The sequence below is a fragment of the Gadus macrocephalus genome, chromosome 10, assembly GCF_031168955.1.
Source record: "Gadus macrocephalus chromosome 10, ASM3116895v1".
NCBI lineage: Eukaryota > Metazoa > Chordata > Actinopteri > Gadiformes > Gadidae > Gadus > Gadus macrocephalus.
Window position 1 is genome coordinate 20,700,424 of NC_082391.1, and position 18,174 is coordinate 20,718,597.

The 18,174-nt window shown below is 37.9% G+C and overlaps 2 protein-coding genes and 1 long non-coding RNA gene across 4 annotated transcripts in view; all 3 read left to right on the forward strand.

The window, feature by feature from the left end:
* LOC132466123 (uncharacterized) overlaps window positions 1–18,174 on the forward strand; it is a 31,679-nt gene that overhangs the window by 6,983 nt on the left and 6,522 nt on the right. The gene's annotated exons all lie outside the window — the stretch shown is intronic.
* On the forward strand, window positions 344–3,661 carry LOC132466128 (uncharacterized). Its single transcript, XR_009527752.1, has 3 exons — window positions 344–665; window positions 850–3,170; window positions 3,350–3,661. It is a non-coding gene; the product is annotated as an uncharacterized LOC132466128 (long non-coding RNA).
* Window positions 8,204–10,686, forward strand: LOC132466119 (uncharacterized). 2 transcript variants are annotated; one of them, XM_060063168.1, is made up of 6 exons: window positions 8,204–8,462; window positions 8,599–8,940; window positions 9,068–9,466; window positions 9,698–9,814; window positions 10,028–10,083; window positions 10,454–10,686. In XM_060063168.1, exons 1-6 carry the CDS (start codon window positions 8,420–8,422, stop codon window positions 10,580–10,582), a joined length of 1,086 nt encoding a protein of 361 aa, XP_059919151.1. In that variant the 5' UTR covers window positions 8,204–8,419; the 3' UTR covers window positions 10,583–10,686. The 2 variants fall into 2 exon arrangements, with proteins under 2 accessions (XP_059919151.1, XP_059919150.1); XM_060063167.1 differs by lacking the exon at window positions 10,454–10,686 and having other exon boundaries at window positions 10,028–10,428.

An 18,174-nucleotide genomic window follows, 5' to 3' on the forward strand; every position in this document is an offset into this window, starting at 1 on the left:
CCCCGTTTGATGACTGTGAAAACAGCAAAACCTGGAGATACTGTTACTTTACATTGTGCGGCTAAAAAAAATGATGATAAGTTTCACTGGTACAAGCAGGCTCCTGGATATATCCCCCTAACAGTCGCCGCAAGAGTGCAAGATTCAATTACAATTTATCCACCATTTAATTTAACCTTCATTGTGGAAGGGGTGTCTGACTTTAGTCTGAGAATCTCAAACGTAACCAAAGGCGATGAAGCAAACTACTTTTGTCGGCAACGTTTTTTTGATAGTTGGATTAACGGCACTTTTTTGTCTGTCAAGGGTAAGCTATCCTGTTTCCAATGCTTTTGGATTTGAGCCAAATTCCCATTAAAAAAATATAGATAATCTTTTATTTTATTGTGCAGATCTCAAAGACCAGAGGTTGGACATAAGAGGTCAATATATTCTACTTCCTACTGTTTTTATAGTGATGTGGCAGATTTTAAATGTTATTTAAAATATTGTATGTAGTGGGACATCTGTATGAAGTGCTACAGAAATACTATGATGAGTTCTTCTGATTAATTCTTGATTGTCTGATTCTAGAACCCAACTGTTATGTAGCGATGTTGGTGCACCGGATACTGTTGGCCTGCTGTCTGCTTGTGATTTTAATCCTATCTTTAACAAGAAATAAGGTTTGTAAGCATTTCAATAGCAACATTGATTATACACTTAGACTGTTCACAAAGATTATACGACCTCAGTACAGGTCTGGGAGAGCTTCTGAATTGTATTATATCCAACACAAGATCTGATAAAATTGCGTCATACACTACTTAGATGTGGGAAAAGTAAATCTCCTTTTGTTTTTATTCTCAGAAAAAACTCGGACGTTGTTGCCCATGACATGGTGATAACACAACCAGTTGTTAATCAGCTTGAAAATATTGCATTGTTTATTCAGTTAGGAGGATTTAATAGTGTATCCATTATTCAGCATCAACATCTCGTGTCTTAGAGATTGGTTAAAATCAGTACTACCATCAGATTCTTGGCCTGCTTGTCACCATTCTCATGTTTGATTTCTTTGTTTGTTTGCAAACTTAATAAATAACTTAAATTAGGCATATAATATGCAGACTGGAAAATGTTATACTGAATATTTTTTGATGGTTTAATATGATTAATAAAGTTTCTTTGTTGGAAATAAATTGGGAATTCCGTCGTGATTTCTGTATCAGGTTGATCAAAAAATATCTGAAAGGACATGTTTATAACACGCAGGACCTTTCATTACAAAATAGCCATACGGTAAACATAAATTCATGAAGGTATCGGGATCATTTGCTGAAGCAATATATGTATCGTCAGGTTGGCTCAAAACCAATTGTCAATTCACAACAACTATTTAGCACCCTGCCAAGCCCCAGACCATCTCAGAACTTGGCTGACAGCGTGTGGACCTGCCCTGGAGGGAGTGACATGGGTGGTTCCTGAGTAGTGACGTTCAATATGTTGTGTTTTCTTGCTGTTTTGGCGATTGTAGTGTAAATGGTTTTACATATTGCTGTGAGCTTAAAGGTTGCATTGACTATTCTTTGGGTGCTGTGGTAACGCAGGCTACCTTTGCCCCAGTCTAGCTGAAGTGCGATGCCTCCCACTCATCTACTAATCTTGCCCCCATTACAGGAAGGGGACAGAATGAGAGATGCATAGCATCCTCTGGTGCAGTTGGTAGCAGTAGCATCGGCGTTCAAACCACAGTGCTGACATAGTTAGCACAGGATGAGCGCTCATAACAGGATCTGTGACACCAGGCAGTTAAAACCACAAACATAAAGGCCATCCTGTGACGGACACTAGACAGTCTACACTTTCATGCCTCAAATCATCTGTTTGTTAATCATTTCTTATTGTTATCACTTATGTTCACACATAAACACACCTATTCACACACACACACACACACACACACACACACACACACACACACACACACACACGTGATGCCAATGAGATTGAATCTACTCTATGTAAGTCATTTCACAATCTATGTTGTAGCTGCATCTCCTTGGTAGTATCCATCTTATTCTGCCTCAATTTGCATAGCCTGTGACTTTGTGGTGACTCGCAATTTTCACATTGGGGGTATCAGCAAAGACAGTGACAGGTTAACATGCAATTGACCCACATGTGCACAGTTTAATTGACATCAAACCCAGTCTGTGATGACATCCTTCTTTCTTTGCTGTATCACAGCCATTGTAAAAAAGAACAGCGTCCTTCCTACAGTGGTTTGATTTTGAAAACTGGAGCTCATCAAAATGCAGGACATCGTCTCAATATGTAGGACGCGGGACAAGGGATAAAAATGCTATGTCGCCACTTAAATCTACATCAAGGGACCCACTCATGAATAAAGTGAACTTTATTAAGGTAAAACGAGTGCAAGTTATTTTACAAAAGAAAAGTCAGGACCCCATATTGTCTGCAAATCTTTGATATAGGGCAGAGCAGTCACAGTCAATATGTTTCATTAATCTAAATATCGGTTACATAACTACATTTACCTTTCCTTCAACTCATGTCGTTTTCTGGCTGCCATTTTACAACAGTAGATCAAGAGTTAGATGACAAAAATACATGATACCAAGACACTGGAAAACTTTTTTAATGCCCCTGTTCAATGTAATAGGCTGATGTTAAGCGGCTTCAGGCTATTCCTCGTCTCTGGGCATATATAGCCGCTCAAATAAAGATAGTAAATGCTATCCCAGCTATCCTAACCTATGAACTTAAAATCCAACTGAAAACTAAGAGGAAATAGTATTAGCCGTATTGTAATGTAAGGGTTACTCTCAGTCCTACTTATTTGCAAACTTCTAAAAAGATTGAAGAAAAAAGATGCGGGCGTGGTTAGAACCAACGCGCGTTATCAGAATAAGAAAAAATGTTAAAGAATGCTGAACCCAGTACCATGTTATCTAAACTGTTCAATCTAACATGAACTACACCTCACAGATAACTAAGCAGATCATTGGATTGCTTCATGCGGTATCTCTCAGTTCTAGCCAATCACAGTTCACCTTTGGTATGTCAATGTGGGTCTTCAAAGTCAAAATCATTCATTTGAGACAGTACAGCGCAAAAAATCACAATGTTAGCAAGATTGTTTGCTATGATACTTCTAAGAGAGGCATGTAAGTAAAATTCCTCTTCATATTAAATGAAATAGGCCTTTAAGGGTTGTGATATTATGAGGTAAAGTTTGGTACGTCGGTTAATTTATGTATTCGTTTACAACATTGATTTAACAATGCAAAGTATAATCGTGTTTAAGACCAGATATGAGTTGCTAACTGTTCTTTGTTTAGTGCAGATTGAGACGCAAGAGATTCCTCGTTGGATCACTGTGAATACTGCTGAACTTGGAGATACTGTTAGTCTAGATTGTGCAGCTTTACCAGACGATAGTGTAAGGATTTACTGGTATAAACAATCTCTTGGATATGTTCCCCAAACAGTCGCTGCTAAAACATATGAAAAGATGACATTCAATCCACCCTTTCATTTGAGATTCACAGTGGGATCGGACTTTAATTTGACAATCAGAAACGTAACTAAAGGCGATGAAGCAAACTATTTCTGTCAACAAGGTGTTTTGAACAGTTGGAACAAGGGCACATTTTTATCTGTGAAAGGTAGGATATAACCCTTTGACTGAATCATTTCAAATATCAAAAGCACAATATTTATTTGGTCTAGAAACAGGAAAGCATTTAATTTGATTCCTCTGATGATTGTTATATTTCACTGTTCAGATCCCAATGACCAGAGGTTTGTCTCCCAGACTGTGGTCCAACAGCCTGTGTCTGCATCAGCTCAGCTGGGAGACCCTGTGGCTCTCCAGTGCTCTATTACCTCCCAGAGGACGGACCACAGTAACCAGTGCCAAGGGGAACCCAGTGTGTACTGGTTCAGATCAGGATCATCTCACCCTGCTTCCATTTACATGAATGGGAACAGGAGTGGTGAATGTCAGAATAGTTCTGGGCCTCCGTCTGCTCCACAGAGCTGTGTCTACACTCTCCCCAAGAACAATGTAGACTCCTCTGATGCTGGGACTTACTACTGTGCCCTGGCAGCATGTGGGGAAGTTGTGTTTGGAAATGGAACCAAGCTGGCCATAACAGGTAATTTGACTTCATACATACATTTTTGGTGTTTTAAAGAAATATTGGTTATTATCACCTTATCATCATTACATTATATGTAATTCTATAAGAAAATAATGTCGGTTCTGATGGTTTCAGATAACTCATTGTTGATTGTTTGATTCTAGAACTCGGCATGAATCAAGTTACCCTGATGCTTGGAATACTGTTGGCTTGCTGTCTGGTTGTGATCATAATCCTCTTTCTAACCAGAAATAAAAAGCACGTTTGTGAGCATTGCAAAGGTAAAGTGCATCATACACTTATAATCGTACTGGTGTGACTTGATATGATCTCAGGACAGGTTAGAGATCCCCAACTGTGGATGGATATCACTGTCTACGTAATTTAGTCTGTGGTCAATTGTATTTTTGGAGAAATCTAGCACGTTGTTGCTAGATTTTTGTTTGACATGAATGCATATATATTTAGACCTATTCGGTAACACTTTATAATAAGGTCCCATAATAAATAGCAAACTAGTCATTACCTAACCCTTTGTTAATCGTTACTAAAATATCCATTTGGCAGAAGTTAATCTTTTTTTTTTCACTTACCACAGAGTGTCGCTGGTTAGGGTTAGGGTTGGGGTTAGGGTTAGGGTTGAGGTTAGGGTTAGGGTCGTGGGTTAGGGTTAGGGCAGTGTGTTAGTTAGGGTCTAGTGTTAGGGTTAGGGCCGTGCGTTAGGGTTAGGGTCGTGTGTTAGGGTTAGGGATAGGGCCGTGCGTTAGGGTTAGGGTCGTGTGTTAGGGTTAGGGTCGTGTGTTAGGGATAGGGCCTTGTGTTAGGGTTAGGGTTGTGTGTTAGCGTTGGGTCAGGGTTGTTCAAACATCTAATATTTAATTAATGATGAAAAAATTATTTACTTGTGCCAAATAGATATTTTAGTAACAATTAACAAATATTAAGAAAGGGTTAGGTAATGACTAGTTTGCTATTATGGCACCTAATCATAAATTGTTACCATATATTCATATGTATATTCATGTTTCTTTTTAATGACTTTTCTGTATCTTTGTACACTGTTTATTATTATTATGTATTTTCATACATGTGTTTATATATATATATATATATATATATATATATATATATATATATATATATATATATATATATATATATATATATATATATATATATATATATATATATATATATATATATATATATATATATATATTTGAACATGTCAAATACAATTTAAAGTTCAATTAAAAAGTAAATGTTATTTGGTTCTGATTCCCAGGAACACCGAGTGCCTCCTGCCAGGAACAGGTACTTCTACATTTACAATTCTGTTTAATATGTACACATTTTAATTCATCATTATCAAACGTAGGATTTCAATGATGGAAATATAGAATTGTATTTTAAAAGCAGCATAATATTTTAACGTAAGTTGAAGTTACGAACTTGAAGTTTAGCTACCAGGTCAAATTAACTTTTCTAGTTTGTTGTGGTTACAAGCCTACATGTTCCTGGTCGCAGGAGTATTAGCTACCAGTACACCAGTAGGATTTCACTCTATGCAACTGTGAATCCTCTCAGATGTTTGGTAGTAATACGCTTCTGTTGTAGGACGGGGAAACAGATTCCTTGAACTACGCAGCGTTGAAGTTCTCTGCCAGGAAAACCCGAGGAATGAAGAAGAACAGTGTAAGGACTGAGGAGAGTGTGTATTCTGCTGTGAGAGAAACTTGCCACTGAAGTCCATCCACCTGGCCCCTACCTTGTTTGAATTTCTTAATATTGTAGTCTGGGTGATGTTCATTAAATTGCTAAAGATGAAAAAGTTTATGAATGTTTGAAATGTGGATGCACCCGCATTCATATATCATTTGAGGTTTCCTAGTAAATGAACTTTCAGGCATTGCTTTTAATAAATACAACTAACCAGCTTGCATTGTGTGTAATTAAAATCCTAAATCCTAAAAATGTGATAACATATGATCAATTGAAAATTAAATCAAGATGAAATAATTAAAGTTAAACAGTTGTTCAAATAAGGCTTCTCATTATGTTTGTATATTTGTGTTATCTTATGATCATATTCTTCATCGGTAATGACACAGGGTTCTTGTTGCTAGAATATGTAAACTGGTATTAGAAGGAACGGCCAATGACCTTGACCATGGGGCTGTTATGCTCTGAACCACTTGGCTAACCGGCCTACATTGTTTGAAATTTGCAATGAAAAATAATGTAATGAACAGTACAGAAATAAATGTTTTGGATTTCAAATTTGCAAGGAAGGCCGACTACATATTATTTACGCTACAACATTATGATGAAACAAATTAATATTTATTGTGGCTCATCAATAGCTCCTGGATGGTTCAATTAGGACCCTTTAACAGGACAACACTGTTCTCTCTTGAAAATCACAAATGAACACACACACACACACACACACACGATTGTTGCTGGACTTTGGCTGTCCTGAAACACAGATATATCAGATGTGTGGTACCTGGTCTGCGGTTTGCAACATTCTGAGTTTGTGTGTGCGGATCTGTGCAGAGGTTACTCCACACAGGTGTGTGTGTGTGGGGGGGAAGAGAGGGAGAGAGACACCACAAATAAGGTCAAGTTATTAAATTACTAGAATGAATATGAGTCAAGCGCTCAACTATTCTTCGCAAGTTTTATTCTTTCTTTCATTCTTATTCTCTACAAACTTTGGGACCTATCTCCTTCCTCAATTTTTCACCTAGAGACTCCATTCCCATTTTTTAATGTTCATATTAGCTTGGAATCACGTGCATCTTTTCAGATTTTTAAAATATTTCCTACTTTTTAAGATATTCTACTTTTTAAGATTTTCTACTTTAGAAATACTATTTTTGACTAATTTTTATTTATAGATATCTATATATATATATATATATATATATATATATATATATATATATACACATATATAATCTCCATATGACCTGGAACATGCCATTTGATCTGTGTACAGAGACTACTAAAGCGAGAGAAGGGGCAGAACAAAAACAAGATAAAAACAAGGGCATGCCCTGCACTTAACAAATGACAAGACGGAGACATGACATCCTTGGCTGTGTACGAAGTGTACGAGGTGGCTATGTGTCTCTGGAATGGACTCATGTAGCAACTGTTGTCTCCATTGCAATAGGATCCCAAATGAGTACTTATATTAGATATTAGTACAACTGAAATAAAATCAAACAATCACTTCATTAAGACTGTCGTCCAAATTGGTGGTAACAACTACCTTAATTATTTGACACTTTAATAAAGCACTTAAAAGTAAAAATACTATAATGCAATTAAAATCTTTCCCTGTTCAAACGGACAGTCACCATTCAGGTTCAGTCAGTAATAGGAATATATAACCATTCCATGGTTGGTTTCTGCAGAACCTTAGCAACATATCCTGTTGAGACCGAAGTCAGGTCTATGTATGGTTAAGAGGTGTGGTGGTGTGTCAAAAACAAAGACATGACCAGCCACCGCCCCCGCCTCTCAACTTGCTGCCTCACTCTCTGTTAACAAACCAGTGGTTAAAACACATAGGCTATAGGGAGAAAGATCAAAGGGTGGAAGAACCTAAAGTGTTATCTTTCATGGGCTTATAATAACTGCCACTTACACTGGTGGTTATAAAAGGTTTGAGTTTTTTGAAGCTGCTCCAACACAGAGCCCATCAATATCTCTCGCCTATAGCTCGGGTTAATTATGTTACTCAAACATCAAACTAATTCCATAAGATCTGTCCTAGGTCCCAGAGAGGTGCATTTAACTCCTCACTTTCAGCATTTTTCCACTACTACTACTAATGCTACATTGTCTGCTACTAATGTTACTGCTACAACCAATACTGCTTCTACTTCTACTGATAATAGTAATACATACAATTCCCATTTTCTCATGCGATGCTTCTATCAGACTCATTCTCATAACACTGACAAAATTAACAAATCTCTGGATACGTTTTCCAATACGTACAATTTAAATCAAATGTATTCATCATTCAGGGAAAATACCAGTTAGATAAAAACAAAGTGTTTTTTTTGTTTTCAATGTTCAGTTTAGATTTAAATCCCAACATGAACTGTTCCTCATAGTAACTAAGTCAACCGGTGGCTTGCATCATTCAGTGCCTTTAAATTCAACCAATCACAGTGGTCCCAGGATATGTAAATGTTAGTCTAAAGTCAGAATCATTCACTTAAGTGAGTCCAGGGCTGGTTCAGCATCAAACCATGACAATGTTGAGTACCGCAATAACAATTCTGAGTACTGCATGTAAGTAATGCTTTTGTATACTTGTACATAATCCATCGTAATCGTAATTCTTGTAATACGATGTTCTCCAATTTTTTTAACTAAATGTACAACAATAGTGATGGAAGTTTCTTTCTTGTATTTCTTTATGTTTTAGTGCTGATTCAGACCCAAAAGGATCCTCAATCACTGTATTTCAAAAAAGCTGAACTTGGAGATACTGTTACTCTCAATTGTACAGTTTTGAAAAAACAGAATATCAATGAAGAGTTATACTGGTACAAGCAGACTATGGGATATAATCCCCAAATGGTAGCTAGCCGATATTATGCAACAAAGATTTACAAGTCTTTTATGTTGAGGTTCAAAGTGGGAAATGGAAGTACCTTCAATTTGACAATCAGCAACATTAAAAAAGAGGATGAAGCAAGTTATTTCTGTAAACAAGGAGGACAATATCTAAACATATGGAACAATGGTGTTTTCCTGACCGTCAAAGGTAAATCATATATTTGTTTGGATATTAGTTGTTTTAAATATCATGATCAAAAAATACATTTTCTCTGAGAGAGCTGCGAAGATATTTGGTTTGTTTCTTCTGATGATTGTTTTATTTAAATGTATAGATCCCAATGACCAGAGGTTTGTCTCCCAGACTGTGGTCCAACAGCCTGTGTCAGCATCAGCTCAGCTGGGAGACCCTGTGGCTCTCCAGTGCTCTATTACCTCCCAGAGGACGGACCACAGTAACCAGTGCCAAGGGGAACCCAGTGTGTACTGGTTCAGATCTGGATCAGGACCATCTCACCCTGCTGCCATTTACATGAATGGAAACAGGAGTGGTGAATGTCAGAATAGTTCTGGGCCTCCGTCTGCTCCACAGAGCTGTGTCTACACTCTCCCCAAGAACAATGTAGACTCCTCTGATGCTGGGACTTACTACTGTGCCCTGGCAGCATGCGGGGAGGTTGTGTTTGGAAATGGAACCAAGTTGGACGTGTTTCAAAATGGAACCAACAAAACAGGTCAATATATATTTATAGTTCCTACATCAAGTTCAATGGATTATTTCCTTAGAATACATTCATCATTCATTATTTTGGTTATTTATCTGCCAGGACATGAATAGATTACCTTATTTCAAATTCAGAAATGTATTGCAATATTTCAGGGGATATTATATGAACTCCCAGTACAATATATGTAATTGTAGATAAAATATACCATGAGTGACACATTTTTCTGTTTGATTCTAGAACCCAACATGCATCTTGTTACCGGGGTGCTTGGAATACTGTTGGCTTGCTGTCTGTTTATGGTTATAATCCTCTTTCTAACAAGAAATAAAAAGCAAGTTTGTGAGCATTGCAAAGGTACAGTACATCATGCACTTAGCCTATCGATATGACCTGATTTGAGCTCAGGAGAGTTTAGAGATCCCCAAGTGTTTAAGGAGAAGTTGTTTGACATATATTTGAATGGATAAAATAATCATCCCCTTTCTGCGTTTTCAAATCTGAATTCTTTAATTTAGATTTTTAATTCTTTAAATTAAAAAGTAAACATTATTTGGTTCTGATTCTCAGGAACACTGAGAGCCTCCTACCATGTTACACATGACTCAGTGATTCAGGAACAACAGGTATATCTGTGTTGTGTATTTTCTGTACTATATGCATGTATTTGTATTCATTTTGATCATAAAACAACAAGTAATCATGGAAATCACAGATTTAATAAACAATTTAAAAGCAATATTATCTGTTCTATTGGGGTATCCAGGCAATTGTAACACAAGTTGAAAATGAAATTTGATTACAATATCTTAACTAGATGAATGTAATCTACCTGGTCAAATTAACTTATCTAGTTTGTTATGGCAGCAGACCAGCATGCTGTTAGTAATATTAGCTCCCAGAACAAAAGTAGGATTGTAGCTTTGACTTTCGCACTTTACAGCTGTGAATCCTCTAAAATGGTAGTGATTTGCTAGTAATACGTCTCTGTTGTAGGACGGAGAAACCGATTTGGAAAACTATGCAGCGTTGGAGTTCTCTGGCAGGAAAACCAAAGCATGGAAGAAGAACATTGATTGGACTCAGGAGAGTGTGTATTCTGCTGTGAGAGAAACCTGCCACTGAAATCCAACAACCAGGTCCTAATATTGTTTGATCTGGTAGATGTGCAGTACATTTCTAAAAGGGACAAAAAGTACAAGTTCAAGTAAAGATACAAGATACAATAAATAACAGATTTAGACGAAAATGTAGATACATTCAGTCTATATATATACACACACACACACATATATATACATATACACACACAAAATCCACATGACCTGGAACATGCCAGTGGATCTGTGTACAGAGACTACTAAAGCGAGAGAAGGGGCAGAACAAAAAGGTAGAAACAAGAGCATGCCCTTCACTTAACACCTGACAAGACAGAGACAACATCCTTGGCTGTGTATGAATGGTGGGTATGTGTCTCTGGAATGGACTCATGTAGCAACTGTTGTCTCAATTGCAATAGGATCCCAAATGAGTACTTGTATTAGATATTAGTACAACTGAAATAAAAATCAATCACTTCATTAAGACTGTGGTCCAAATTGGTGATAACAACGACCTTAATTATTTTACTTAACTCTTTATTAAAGCACATACACCCGCTTAACACCTGCTGCCTCAAGAAGGCTACCAAGATCTCCAAGGATCCTACCCACCCGGGTAACGAACACTTTGTGCTGCTGCGCTCAGGGAAGCGGTTCAGGACTATGGCTGCACGGACAAACAGACTTGTATCTAGTTTCTACCCCAGGGCCATACAGGCGTTGAACGTTGCCAACACCTGACCTTGTACTATGGTACACGCCCATAACATGTGGCAGCTATTGGGGAACTGTGCAATTCCCTTCGAACAATCTATTTATTTATCTATTCATTTATATTATTATATTAAATATTTATTTATTTTCTAAGGACTGTTTTTTCAAGTCATTCAACTGCACTTTAACTCAGTTTTAGTTAGATTTATATTAGATGTGTTAGTTTTAGTTAGATATATAAGTGTTTTATTTATTTTTTATTTATCATACTGTATATATTGTTGATGTATGTTCCTTGTCCTCTTTTTCATTAAGCACCAGGGGGGAGCTCTCCCAAATTTCGATTTACCTGTACCAGTACCTGTATTTTGACAATAAAGATCATTCATTCATTCATTCATTCATTCATTCATTCATACCAGATAAAATACTATAATACAATTAAAATAATTCCCTGTTCACTAAACTGACTGTCGCCATTCAGGTTCAGTCAGTATTATATACCGGTATATATATATATATATATATATATAGACACACAGGAATATATAACCATTTCACCATATGTTTGGTTTCTGCAGAACCTTAGCAACACATCCTGTTGAGACCAGAGTCAGGTCTATGTATGGTTACGAGTTGTGGTGGTGTGTCAAAAACAAAGACATGACCAGCCACCGCCCCGCGTCTCACTTGCTGCCTCACTCTCTGTTAACAAACCAGTGGTTAGAACACATACACTACAGGGAGAAAGATTAAAGGAAGAAGAACCTAAAGCATCATCTTTCATGGGCTTCTTGTATTAACTGCCACTTACAGTGGTGGTTATAAAATGCTTGAGCTTCTCGGAGTTGCTCTAACACAGTTCAACACAGTTCAGTTCAGTTCACAGGTTCATTTTGGTACTCGATCTAATAGAATTAAACTAATTCAATAAGTTCTGTCATGGAGAGGTGTGGTCATAGAGAGGTGCATTTTAACTCGTCACTTTCAGTGTTTTTTAACTACTACTAATGCTACAGTGTCTGCTACTAATGTTACTGTTACTACCACTTCTACTGATAATGGTAATACATAGGCTACATTTCCCATTTTCTATTCGACCCATAGCAATGTGACATAATTAACATGTCTCTAGATTTGTTCTCCAATACAGTACTCCCCATTTCTGTCTTCATACCATCTAATGATCAGGCATTTAAGCTATATAAACTGTGTGTGTGCGTGTGTGTGTGTGAGAGATATTTCTATTTTACAATGGAAATCATAACATTGATAGCAATCCAGCAAGCAAAATCAAATGTATTCATCATTCAGGGAAAATACCAGTTAGACAAAAACAAAAGTGAACGACAATGGTTTTCAGTGTTCAAATTAGATTTAAATCCAACATGAACTTTACCTCGCAGTAACTAAGTCAATCTGTGGCTTGCATCATTCAGTGCCTCCAAGTTCAACCAATCACAGTGGTCCCAGGATATGTAAATGTTAGTCTATAGTCAGAATCATTCACTTCAGTGAGTCCAGCGCTGGTTCAGCATTAAACCATGACATTGTTGAGTACCGCAATAACAATTCTGAGTACTGCATGTAAGTATATTTTTTTGTATAGTTGTACATTATCTATTGCAATCATAATTCTTGAAGTATGATGTTATTCCATTTTGCATACTAAATGTACAACAATAGTGATGGAAGTTTCTTTCTTGTATTTCTTTATGTTTTAGTGCTGATTCAGACCCAAAAGGATCCTCAATTACTCCATTTGAAAAAAGTTGAACTTAGGGATACTGTTACTCTCAATTGTACAGTTTTGAAAAACCAGAATATCAATGAAGAGTTATACTGGTACAGGCAATCTCTGGGATATAATCCCCAAATGGTAGCTAGCAGGTATTTTACATCAAAGATTTACCCGTCTTTTATTTTGAGGTTCAAAGCAGGAAATGGAAGTAACTTCAATTTGACAATCAGCAATGTTCAAAAAGAGGATGAAGCAAATTATTTCTGTAATCAAGGAGGACAATATCTAAACATTTGGAACAATGGTGTTTTCCTGACCGTCAAAGGTAAATCATATATTTGTTTGGATATTTGTTGTTTTAAATATCATGATCAAAAATAATCTTCTCTGAAAGAGCTGCAAAGATATTTGGTTTATTTCTTCTGATGATTGTTTTATTTTTAACTGTTCAGATCCAAATGACCAGAGGTTTGTCTCCCAGACTGTGGTCGAACAGCCTGTGTCAGCATCAGCTCAGCTGGGAGACCCTGTGGCTCTCCAGTGCTCTGTTACCTCCCAGAGGACGGACCACAGTAACCAGTGCCAAGGGGAACCCAGTGTGTACTGGTTCAGATCAGGACCATCTCACCCTGCTGCCATTTACATGAATGGAAACAGGAGTGGTGAATGTCAGGAGAGTTCTGGGCCTCCGTCTGCTCCACAGAGCTGTGTCTACACTCTCCCCAAGAACAATGTAGACTCCTCTGATGCTGGGACCTACTACTGTGCCCTGGCAGCATGTGGGGCAGTTGTGTTTGGAAATGGAACTAAGCTGGACGTGTTGCAAAATGACACTAACAAAACAGGTCAATACCAATACTATATATATCGTTCCTACTTCAAGTTCAATGGATTATTTCATTAGAATAAATGTATCATTTAGGTTATTTATCTGCCAGGACATGAATAGATTACATTATTTCAAATTCAGGAAAGTATTGTAGTATTTCAGTTTTCATTATATGAACTTCCAGTACAATATATGTAATTGTATACAAAATATACCATGAGTGACACATTTTTCTGTTTGATTCTAGAACCCTACAGGCATCTAGCAACCGTGGTGCTTGGAATACTGTTGGCTTGCTGTCTGGTTGTGATTATAATCCTCTTTCAAACCAGAAATAAAAAGCAAGTTTGTGAGCATTGCAAAGGTACAGTACATTATACACTTAGCCTATTGATACGACCTGATATGAGCTAATGACAGGTTAGAGATACCTGAGTGTTTATAGAGAAGTTTGTAATCTTTATCCATAAATTAGTCTCTTGGAAATTATATTGTACCGAAATTGACCACAAGTTGTTTGAAGCATATATTTGAATAGATAAAATAATCATTCCCTTTGTGTGATTCCCAGGAACACTGAGAGCCTCCTACCATGTTGCCCATGACTCAGTGATTCAGGAACAACAGGTATATCTGTGCTGTGTATCTTCTGTATTATATGTTTGTATTTTTATTCATATTGATCATAAAACCAATTTAAAAGCAAACCAAAGATCATAAAACCAATTTAAAAGCAATATGATCTGTTCAGTTGGGATATCCCTGCAATATTAAAACAAGTTATAAATGTTATTTGATCGCAATATCTTAACTAGATGAATTTAAGCTACCTGGTCAAATTAACTGATCTATTTTGTTATGGCAGCAGACCACATGTTGTTAGCATTATTAGCTCCCAGCACAAAAGTAGGATTGTAGCTTTGACTTTCGCACTTTACAGCTGTGAATCCTCTAAGAAGATGGTAGTGATTTGCTAGATTTGGTAGTAATAAGCTTCTGTTGTAGGACGGAGAAACAGATTTGGAAAACTATGCAGCGTTGGAGTTCTCTGGCAGGAAAACCAAAGCAAGAAAGAAGAACAGTGAAAGGACTCAGGAGAGTGTGTATTCTGCTGTGAGAGAAACCTGCCACTGAAATCCATCAACCAGGTCCTAATATAATTTAATCTGGTGGTTGTGCGGTACATTTCTAAAAGTGATAAAAAGTTAAGATATAAGATGCAATAAATAATATGAATTTTTGAGGAGATTTGGTTCAAACTATTTTATTTTTAAATGGAGATGAGCAAGCACATCAGTTTGCGTATCCAAATGTAGATACTTTCAGTCACTGCAAAAAGACCAACAGCACCTGCATTGTGTACATTTGTAAGTCAAATCCAACATTTTATCCGATCAAATTACTTCATTCGAAATTGCATATGTTAACATTTCGGCTTTTGTACGTTTTTAGGCATTAAGGTCTCTGAAACTTAAGTGTGTAATTGTTGCTAGAATGTGTAAACTAATATTGGTAGGAATGAGTAAAGGACTTGCGATCTTGATCTTTATTAGCGCCATGCTCTAAACACCTTGGCTGGATGAACTGCTCTAATTTGCAATGAACACAGCCTCGAACATTGAATTGTAGGGTTCGTGGGGTCGTATACACAATCACAATGGCTGTCTAGGTGGTGTAGCGATGTAAACATGACTTGCTGATGTTAAACAAATCTAAATTAAACAAACAGCTATAAAATGTAGATGCTCAAAGACAAGGTTTTTGTTGCTTGATGTCGTTTTACTAAATGAATGAAAATTTAGGACAGGAACAGGGGAAAGGGCAGAAAGTGGTGCTAGCTCAAACATTAATGGCCTGTTCATCCAACACAGACAGTCTTCACTCCCTACTTGTCAAAAGTGTGATGCATCGCCAAAAGATGTGTACCTTTTGCCTTGTTATTCCACGTGGGGGTCCGTCAGATAGACATTAATGTTAACAGACCCGTCACCAGACCTGAGTCTTAAGGGGGGCAAATGAAATGCATAGGGGGGCCCAATTATTATTAGCCTACAGTACGTATATTTCCTCTATTCGCGCAGCACATAATCATCACGTTAAACATAACCAACAGCAATATGACCCGGTAGCCTATAACATCACATCATTCCTCATCATTTAAAGCAATACATTACATAGAAGCAATGCTATGAATAGGCCTATATATCAATAAAACACTGGACTATACAACATATTAGGTGTAAAAGCAGTTAACAGAGATATGCATTGCCATCACACACGCACACGCACACGCTTACTTTGAGTGGAGTCAGCGCTGTCCTCCCTCCCTCCCTGTCCTCAGCGGGAGGCGGCGTTTCTCCGAGCTGAACCTCCTCATCAACATATCCTTCCACTCAGACGTAAACTTGTGAGTCAGGTCCTTTTCAAAAGCAAGCTGAATCTGCTGGGCCTTGCGTCTGTGCAGCATACCGCGCCGATGCTCTGAGAAGACGTTTTTCAACGTGGAAAATTAGTTTTTACACATTGCTGTGGAAGCTCCTAAAGTTAGGGCAAGGTGTAGGCTGTGAGAACAGTCGGCATAGACTGGAGTGCCCAGTTGAATGTGCTAAGGATGTTTGCTATTGTACATTTTCCGTCTTCGGGGGGAATCAGGGTGTCATTCATTTTCTTAATCAGGAACTCACGAGCCACAGTATATTCAGATTCAGCCACATCAGTTCCAGCTAATAGCAGGAGAGGTGTTACGGTTACCTTTGATGGGTCCAGGAAATTATCTGACTGATTATTAGACTGTTGGTGCCAGGGCTTTTCAACCACTTACGAATATCCATGATGATGAACTAGAAATGAAAGAAAGCTAGCCAAAACTCATCCAGCTTCACTTTTCAAAAATGCGCAGTAACTGTTAGCGGCTACATTGACGTAGGCCTACGTAGCCAGCAGATTTAATAGTCCGCCAAAGACGTTGACGTCGCTTTGCAACCGAAGACGCTGGGATTGACAATTTATCGGACTACTTGCGGAGTGCTACCAAAGACGCCATGAGAGGCAAAAAAAGCCTTTGCTTACCTTGACAGCGGTCAATTATACTTGGCAACGGTGAATTAGTAAGGAATAATCACCAAGAGGCCGGGCAATAAACAGTTTGATATGCCCGGCTCGTGGACGGCTTACCGGTAACCTTCCGCGAGCCGGGCATATCAAACTGTTTATTGCCCTGCCTTGATGTGATTATTCCGTTTATTCTACTTCGCGCCGGCCAACATAATAAAACAATTCAATTACTTTAATAATTAGCCTTTTTCTTATTCGTATTGCATGCTTATTAAATGTATACTCTGTTTAAGTTCATCGCCCTCGAAAAGTAGAACTACGGTGAATAACGTTAGCTCAGCTGTAGGTAACTCGTTTCTATAGCAACCACACAAGGCTGGATCTGGTCACTAGTTTAATAACGTAGTTGCTACATTCGTATCAAGTCAGCTTTAATGCCGATCGATCAAACATGCACTCCTTGGTTTATTTTTACTATGGACCTCATGTTGGAAATGTATGTGATAGAAAACATACAAGCGGCGTATTGATCTACTGTGCTCAGTCAGCAGCAAGTAGAACCGACAAATCAGCGGGCAATATGCCGGATTAATGCACCCCTCCCAGCCAATCAGAATCGAGCATTCTTAAATGAAGTAGAATAATCAATTAAAAAAAAAGCACACTCAGGAGGAGGGATGACCTCTCAAACATATTTAATTAATTGTTTCAAATAACCCTGCCTCGTTAAATCAATGAGCTTGGTGTTTTGCTTTCAAGAATAGGTTATAGGCTGTGTCACATGGCCATGGACGTATAGAGTGGCGAACTCCGCCCCTTCCAGTAGAGCCCATGGGACCTACGAGATAGAAAAATATGAATGGGTTTCAATGGAGAGAAAGTAATTATTTTCTGGTCCCAGTCTTTATATGCCCTGGATTACAAATATGTTGTTTTTGGATTCAAATGATAATTTTTCATGCAAAGAAAACGAAAGAATTTCGCGAAGAAGTTTGATAATGTTAGGTTTTCTGTGAGGCTGCTTTGTGAACTACTGCTCTCTCTTATGCCGATGGGGAGATTGTCGGTCTTGTCCACACCAGTCGCAACGTCATATACGAGACATGTAGTCTTTCTCATTGCGTTTTCTCTACTGTAGAGAAAAACGTAATGAGAAAGACTACATGTCTCGTGTCCGCGACCCCCATTTGGGGGTCGCAGACTTGATCTGAATGGGTCGCGGAATGCGTGGTGCAACTTAATGACCATGGTATAATGTGGGTCCCGAGGCCAGACCAGT

What these genes read in the sequence shown, in the direction of transcription:
- LOC132466119 (XM_060063167.1), top strand. Translation starts at nt 8,420, where the DNA reads ATGACAATGTTGAGTACCGCAATAACAATTCTGAGTACTGCAT. An exon ending in TGTTTTCCTGACCGTCAAAG is followed by an intron (nt 8,941 to 9,067) that starts GTAAATCATATA and finishes TTAAATGTATAG; the next exon opens with ATCCCAATGACCAGAGGTTT. An exon ending in AGTTTGTGAGCATTGCAAAG is followed by an intron (nt 9,815 to 10,027) that starts GTACAGTACATC and finishes TCTGATTCTCAG; the next exon opens with GAACACTGAGAGCCTCCTAC.